Source organism: Eimeria necatrix, genomic scaffold (genome assembly GCF_000499385.1).
Source record: "Eimeria necatrix Houghton genomic scaffold, Enh_scaff112, whole genome shotgun sequence".
In the NCBI taxonomy this organism is placed as follows: Eukaryota; Apicomplexa; class Conoidasida; order Eucoccidiorida; family Eimeriidae; genus Eimeria; species Eimeria necatrix.
In genome coordinates this window covers 48,212-55,711 of record NW_013654854.1, presented here as the reverse complement: position 1 = coordinate 55,711, position 7,500 = coordinate 48,212, and the positions used below count along the sequence as shown (strand labels likewise).

The following is a 7,500-nucleotide window of genomic DNA, read 5'->3' as shown; positions in this document are numbered from 1 at the left end:
GTAGGGTTTCGAGGGTGTAGGGGGCCCCCTTGCGGGGAGTTTGGGCGTAGCGGTGTCCGCTTGTGCTAGGGTTTAGGGTTTAGGGTTTAGGGTTTAGGGTTTAGGGTTTAGGGTTTAGGGCTTAGGGTTTAGGGTTTGGGGTGCTTGTGGGCCGGGCGCTGTTGGCGTTGACACTTCGGCGTTGGCAGGCGCGGCTGCGTGCGCGGAGAACGCCGCACTTGAAGTCTAGGGTTTAGGGTTTAGGGTTTAGGGTTTAGGGTTTAGGGTTTAGGGTTTAGGGTTTGTTGCAGGGCGTTTGAGGCGGAGAACGCGGAGGTGCAGCTGCTGGGGGTGCCGCGGGCGCTGAAGAAGCTGGAGAGCCGCGCAGCAGCAGCAAAGAAAGTTTTGAGTGCCAACAAAACAACAAATGTGAAAATAGAAGGAGTTTATAAAAACAAAAGTTTGGAAAAACTGCTGACTCGCGAGGCCCTCGAGCAGCAGCTCGAGCGCAGCAGCAGCAGCAGCAGCAGCAGCAGCAGCAGCAGCAGCAGCAGCGGCGGCGGGGGGGGGCTGCTGCAGCAGGTGGGCGCTGCTGCAGCAGCGGCGCTTGCTGCTGCGGGCGAAGCAGCAGCAGCAGAAGAAAGTTTTGAGTGCCAACAAAACAACAAATGTGAAAATAGAAGGAGTTTATAAAAACAAAAGTTTGGAAAAACTGCTGACTCGCGAGGCCCTCGAGCAGCAGCTCGAGCGCAGCAGCAGCAGCAGCAGCAGCAGCAGCAGCAGCAGCAGCAGCAGCGGCGGCGGGGGGGGGCTGCTGCAGCAGGTGGGCGCTGCTGCAGCAGCGGCGCTTGCTGCTGCGGGCGAAGCAGCAGCAGCAGCAGCAGCAGTGGAGCTGCTGGGGGGCGGCTGGCGAGTGCCGCGAGTGCTGCAGCAAATCAAAAAAATAAAAGGAGACAGCAGCACGAAGACACATTTAAATGGAGACGAAGCAATGGCAACAGGAGCAGCATTTGCTGCTGCCAACTCCACTGTGGCTTTCCGCGTCAAGAAGCTGCTGCTGCTCGACGGCTCGCCCCACACCTACTCCCTCCGCTTCCTCCCGCTGCAGCAGCAGCAGCAGCAGCAGCAGCAGCAGCAGCAGCAGCAGCAGCAGCAGCAGCAGGAGCAGCAGCAGCAGGGGGAGGAGGAGGTTGCGAGGGCAGAGCTGATCTTCTCAATTGACACTGCGGGGGTAATTGAGCTGAAAGATGCAAACTTGGTTGTGGAGAGGAGTACGTACACCGCAGAGGACCCGAAGGAGCCTGCTGCTGCTGCTGCTGCTGCTGCTGCAGCAACTGCAGATGCAGCAGCAGACCCAGCAGCGGCAGCGGGAGACGCCGCGCCTGCAGCAGCAGCAGCAGCAGCAGACGGCGAGGGGGAGAAGAAGTGCGACGACCCCGCAGACCCCGCCTGTGCGGCTGCCAGCAGCGACAGCAGCAGCAGCAGCAGCAGCAACAGCAGCAGCAGCAGCAGCAGCAGCAGCAGCAGCAAGGGGAAGCGGGTGAAGGTGGCGTCTCGGCACCCGCTGAGCGTGAGCAGCAGGCACGCAGCGCCAGTGCCGCTGTCTGCTGCGGAGAAGCAGCAGCTGCAGCAGCTGCTGCTGCAGCAAGAAGCAGCAAACCGCGAGGCGCTGCTGCTGCAGGAAGCCCTCAATGCTCTCGAAACTTATATTTATGCAGCAAGAGCGCAGCTGCGGGAAGGGAAGCTGGATGAAGTAACGGAGCAGCAGTTTAGAGAGCAGCAGCTGCAGCAGCTGCAGCAGCAGGAAGACTGGGTGTACGGGGAAGCAGCAGCAGCAGGCCTTGCTGCAGTGCAGCAGCAGCTGCAGCAGCTCAAAGACACCATGGAACCCGTCTTCCTGCGGCAGCGAGAAGCAGCAGCAAGAGTCTCCTTAGTCCCCAAAGTGGACCAGCTGCTGCGAGATGCTGCAGCAAGACTGGAGCAGCAAGCAGCAGCAAGGCCGTGGGTGGCAGCAGCACGGGTTTCGGGTGTACGTACAGCGCGCGAAGAGCTGCTGCAGTGGTGGCAGCAAGTCAAGCAGCAGCAGCAAACCCGCTCGCTGCTGCTGCCGCCGCTCTTCACGGAAGCAGAAGTAAAAGCAAAAGTCAAAACTCTTCTCAACCAAATCAAAGCTCTCGAAAGCATTCCCAAACCTGCCAGCAAGAACAAGAAGGAAGCAGCAGCAGACAAGCAAGCAGCAGCAGACAAGGAAGCAGCAGCAGACAAGGAAGCAGCAGCAGACAAGGAAGCAGCAGCAGACAAGGAAGCAGCAGCAGCAGACACGGAAGCTGCAGCAGACACGGAAGCTGCAGCAGAGAAGGAAGCTGCAGCAGAGCAGGGAGCAGCGGAGGAGGAGGCAGCAGCAGATAAGGAAGCAGCAGCAGATAAGGAAGCAGCAGCAGATAAGGAAGCAGCAGCAGACACGGAAGCAGCAGCAGAAGCAGAAGCAGCAGAAACGGAGACAAAGGAGGAAGCAGCAGCTGAGGAAGAGACACGAAAGGAAGCAAAAGACGAACTCTAAAGGTGGGGTTTGAGCAGCAGCAGCAGCAGCAGCAGCAGCAGCAGCAGCAGCAGCAGCAGCAGCAGTTGCTGCTGAAAATTGACATGTGAAGCTGCAGCTGCGGCCGGCAGAGCAGCAGCAGCAGCAGCAGCAGCAGCAGTTGCTGCAGGCGCTGCTGCTGCGGCGGTTTTGATGCGTGGGCGTCAGCAGCACAGAGAGGCCCCACAAACTTGAGGGTTTGGATTAAAGCTAGCGAGGGTTTAGGGCCTAGGGTTTAGGGTTTAGGGTTTAGGGCCCCCTTGAGTAACTTATTATTTGTTGTTACGCTGCTTGGGCCAGAGGAGGGGGGCCCTGCTGCTGCTGGGGGCCCGCGGGGCGAAAGAACTGAAGTAGGCAGCCTGTTTTGCTGCTGCTGCTGCTGCTGCTGCTGCTGGTGCAGCAGCAGCCCGTGGAGTTGCTGCTGCTGCTGCAGCAGCAAAGCGCGCCGAAGCCTGTGCTGCAGCAGCAGCAGCAGCAGCAGGCGTTTGGTGTGTATGGGCGGCGCGGCGGGCCGCGGCGGCTGGGCTGTACGTACACCTGAGAGTGGAACGAACTGGACTAAAACTTGCGAGGGCTGGGGTGTACGTACACCTGAGAGTTGGCACGAACTGGAATTAAGTTCCGACGAATTATAATTCATTATTAGCTGCTGCAGTGTAGACTTAGAAGAGAAAAGAAAGAAAGAAAGGCAGAGAGCCGGGAGTGCTAGAGTTGCCTGTACGTACACCCCAGCATCGGGGGTTGCGCCCCCGGATCTCAGCTCTTAGTCGGGGGTTTTTCTCGCGGATTGGACGAAAAAAAATGTTTTTAATATTTTAAATCAATAAAAGAAACTCGGGAGAAAAAGAAGGCGCTCTTCAGTGCGCGCCGGGGTGTACGGGCAGGTCTGGGCTAACCGTGTCGGTGACTCGAGGGTTTCGCCGCGAGCACCCGACTCGCAGCCTTTTCTGCTTCTTCCTTCGCATTTCTTTTATTTATTTAAATTTTTTTAAACTCAAATTCAATTTATTTACTTTTAAACGCGCCGTTGCCCTCCGTCGCGAGCAGGGCGGCAGCAGCCGCCGTCGCGGAGCCGGCGCTGCGCGCAAACCCTAAACCCTAAACCCTAAACCCTAAACCCTAGACCCTCGCCCGTCTGCCGACTCCTCGCGGCCTCCCGCGCGGGGTCGTGGGCCTCAGGTGTACGTACACCCCGCCAGGATGGAGACAAACCCTAACAAAGAGGGGGCCCCTGTCCCTCACAAACCCCCGAGAATAAGAAAAAGATTGCCCAAGAGAATTCCCCCCGAGGCTGCCTTGGAGGTGCAGAGTCGAACCCTCTTGAGCCCGAAGGACATTGAACTGCTCTACGCGAGGCGAGGGTTTAGGGTTTAGGGTTTAGGGTTTAGGGTTTAGGGTTTAGGGTTTAGGGTTTGCGCCCAACGGCCAAGTCCTAGGGTTTAGGGTTTCGCCAACACCCCCTGCGCACTCCCTACGCGGCCAAACCCCCGCGCGAGGCCGCCGGCCGCTGCCGACGCAGCCCTCCCCAGCGCCTAGGGTTTAGGGTTTAGGGTTTAGGGTTTAGGGTTTAGGGTTTGCGTTCAGGTTTCGCTGCGTCGCCCCTTATGGCTTGATGAACTACTCCGCCTTTTGCTCCATGTTGGGGGTTTTGGCGATGTTGAGGGAGACGCAAATAACGGACCGTCTTTTCAAGGCTTTTGACAGGGACCACAACACGGAGGTGCAAACCCTAAACCCTAAACCCTAAACCCTAAACCCTAAACCCTCGGCTTCGGGCCCTTGAGTGTGTCGGCTGTTTCCCCGCGCGCAGCGCTGAGCGCTGCAGCCACTTCGCTCAAAACCCTAGGGTTTTGCGCTCAGGGGTCGCGTTTGGGGGCTGAGGGTTTAGCGTTTAGGGTTTAGGGTTTAGGGTTTAGGGTTTAGGGTTTGCGGCTGCAGCTGAACTTCACCGAATTCGCTGTCGCCCTGGGGACAATGCTGTGCGGCAAAGAAGATGACAAACTTGACCTCGCCTTTAGGATTCTAAACCCCAGGTTTGTTCTTTTTCTTTTTTCTTTTTTTTTATTTCTTTTTTCTTTTTTTAATTTTTTTATTTCTTTTTCTCTCTTTTTCTTCCCTTTTTTCTCTTTTTTTGTCCAGTTCTTTCTCTCCTTTTGTCCCCCTTTGTCTCTGTCTCCTTTTGTCTCTTTTTGTCTCTTTTTTGCCTCTTTTTGTCTCCGTTTTTGTCTCTTTTTGTCTTTCTTTCGTCTCTTTTTGTCTTTTTTTTGTCAGTTTTTTTGACACTTTTTGTCCCCTTTTATCTCCGTCTCTTTCTGTCTCTTTTTGTCTCTTTTTGTCTCTCTTTTATTTTTATTTTTGTCTCTTTTTTGTCTCCTTTTGTCTCCTTTTGGTCTCTTTTTGTCTCCCTTTTTCCTTTCTTCTCTGTTTCCTTTTTTATCTCTTTTTATTTCTTTTTTTGCCTTTTTGTCCCCTTTTTGTCTCCTTTTTTGTCTCTTTTTTTCTCCTTTTTGTCTCTTTTTGTTTTCTTTTTCGTCTCGTTTTCTATCCCCTTTTTATCTCCCCTTTTATCTCCTTTTTAATCTCCTTTTTTGTTTCTTTTTGTCTCTTTTTTGTCTCTTTTTTGTCTCCTCTTATGGCTCCCGTTGTCTCCGTTTTTATCTCCTTTTTGTCTCCTTTTTTTGTCTATCTTTTCCATCTTTTTTGTCTCCTTTTGTCTCCTCCTTTATCTCCTTTTTTCGCTTTTTCTTCTTTTTGTCTCCTTTTTGTCTTTTTTGACTTTTTAAAATCTTTTTTTGTCTCCTTTTAATCTCCTTTTTTGTCTCTTTTTGTCTCTTTTTTGTCTCCTTTTTGATCTCTTTTATTCTCTCTTTTTGTCTCCTTCATCTCTTTTATTTCTTTTGTCTCTTTTGTCCCTTTTTTCCTTTTGCTCCTCTTTTTGCGTTTTTGCTGCTGCTGCTGCTGCTGTTGCTGCTGCTGCTGCTGCTCCTTCATTCCTGTGTCTTTGTTTTATTTTTCTTTATTTTGAAGTGTTGAAGATTCTTTTTTTATTTTTATTTGTTTTTAATTTTAATTTTCAATTTTAATTTCATTTTTATTCTGCTGCTGCCTTTTGTCTCCTTTTGTCCTTTTGTCTCTTAAGTGCTGTCCCCATTCGCTGCCTCGCCTAAACCCTAAACCCTAAACCCTAAACCCTAAACCCTAAACCCTAATTTGCATTCCCTTCTGTGCGGCTGTTGCTGCCTCTACCATAGCCGTTAACCCTAAACCTCAGCTGTGATCCCCCACCACAGCAATCCCTAAGCCGTAAACCCTAAACCCTAAACCCTAAACCCTAAACCCTTGGTGCTTGGCTCCCTTGCAAATTGATGAGCGGGGCGCTGGCTCGCGTGCTTACCCAAACCCTAAACCCTAAACCCTAAACCCTTTCCGTTTGTGCTTAGCTTTACGGGGACCGGAGCCAGTCTGTCGGACTATGACTTCGAAGAAGATGAGGAAGAAGACAGCAGCAGCAGCAGCAGCAGCAGAAGCTCAAAGGAGGCACCAGGAGATGCAGAAGCTGCAGCAGCAAAGCCAGACCAGCAGCAGCAGCAGCAGCAGCAGCAGCAGCAGCAGACACAGCCACAGCCACAGGAGAAAGATGAGCAAGAAAACACAAGCCGGCCGCCGTCGCCGCAGGCGCAGCTGCAGCAGCACCTGCAGCATCACCTGCAGCAGCAGCAGCAGCAGCAGCAGCAGCAGCAGCAGCAGCAGGCGGCGAGCCCAGAGCCTTCGCCTTTGTCGAAGGCGCAGCAGCATCGGCAGCAGCCGCCTGCTGCTGCTGCAGCTGCAGCGAGCGAGCAGCAAGAGCCCGCTGCGGAGCGGGCGCGCCCCCCGTCACCGCAGCAGCAGCAGCAGCAGCAGCAGCAGCAGCAGCAGCAGGTGGTGTCGCGCCACGGCCGCGTGGTGAGCCTCGCAGCTTTTCGGAAGCAGCAAACCCTCGTTTGTGCAGACAGCGTTTCCCTCGAGGGTTTTGTGTCTCTCATTAGAGCTGTGGAAGCTTCCAGGAGGATTTTAGTTGGAGACGAAAGAGCTGCTGCTGCTGCTGCAGCAATCCAAACTGTCTTCTCCCGAGCAGCAACTTGGCTGCCCGACGCCACCCAAAGGCTTTTCCTCAACGACTTCAAAGCCGCAGTCCGCAGCAGCCCGCCCTTCCTCGCGCTGCTGGGCGTGGACGTCGCTGCAGCAGCAGCAGACACCCCCAAGGCCTGGAACCGTAAACCCTAAACCCTAAACCCTAAACCCTAAACCCTCAACCCTCGGCCTCACGTCGGCCCTGGCCGCTGCGCGGGCAGCGGCGCTGCTGCTCCCAGCTGCAGCACCGAGGCGGCTTGCTGGCGCGGCGGTCGAGCAGGGTTTAGGGTTTAGGGTTTAGGGTTTAGGGTTTAGGGTTTAGGGTTTAGGGTTTGCGGGCTGCAGAGGCAAACGAGTCGAATAAGGCAAAGACAGAGGCCGCGAAAAACCCTCAAGACTCTTCAAGCCAGCCGGCCGCCAGCACGTCGGGCTTAGATGCAGCAGAACGGAGGCAGCAGCAGCAGCAGAAGCAGCAGCAGCAGCAGCGACAGCGCCAGGAGCTGCAGCAGCTGCAGCAGCAGCACAAACAGCATCTGCAGCAGCTGCAGCAATGCGTCGCAGACCTCCAGGAGATCGAGAGACACTTCTACAAACTAAAAAGGCAACTCCGGATGCAAGAGGGTGCGCCCCAGACTGTCCTGCTGCTGCTGTTGCTGCTGCTGTTGCTGCTGCTGCTGCTGGCGTTGCTGTTCATGTTGCTGCTGCTTCTGCTGGCGTTGCTGTTCTTGTTGCTGCTGCTGTTGGTGCTGCTCTTGTTGCTGCTGCTGCTGATTGATTTGCCTGGCTGCGCATTTGAATACCTCATCGCTTCCCTGTTCGCTGCTGCTGTTGCA

General features: G+C 54.5%; 2 protein-coding genes across 2 annotated transcripts in view; both read left to right on the top strand.

Moving 5' to 3' along the window:
• Window positions 1–2,539, top strand: part of ENH_00004540 (DnaK family protein, putative) — a gene marked incomplete at both ends in the record, with an annotated part of 13,941 nt that extends 11,402 nt beyond the window's left edge. Inside the window, one exon of the mRNA XM_013584006.1 lies at window positions 466–2,539. Coding sequence (XP_013439460.1) covers window positions 466–2,539 — 2,074 coding nt within the window. The remainder of the gene's footprint in view (window positions 1–465) is intronic.
• A 1,218-nt stretch (window positions 2,540–3,757) lies between these two features.
• Window positions 3,758–7,500, top strand: part of ENH_00004530 (hypothetical protein, conserved) — a gene marked incomplete at both ends in the record, with an annotated part of 6,879 nt that continues 3,136 nt past the window's right edge. The window contains 5 exons of the mRNA XM_013584005.1: window positions 3,758–3,918; window positions 4,142–4,277; window positions 4,496–4,590; window positions 5,998–6,809; window positions 7,013–7,288. Coding sequence (XP_013439459.1) covers window positions 3,758–3,918; window positions 4,142–4,277; window positions 4,496–4,590; window positions 5,998–6,809; window positions 7,013–7,288 — 1,480 coding nt within the window. The remainder of the gene's footprint in view (window positions 3,919–4,141; window positions 4,278–4,495; window positions 4,591–5,997; window positions 6,810–7,012; window positions 7,289–7,500) is intronic.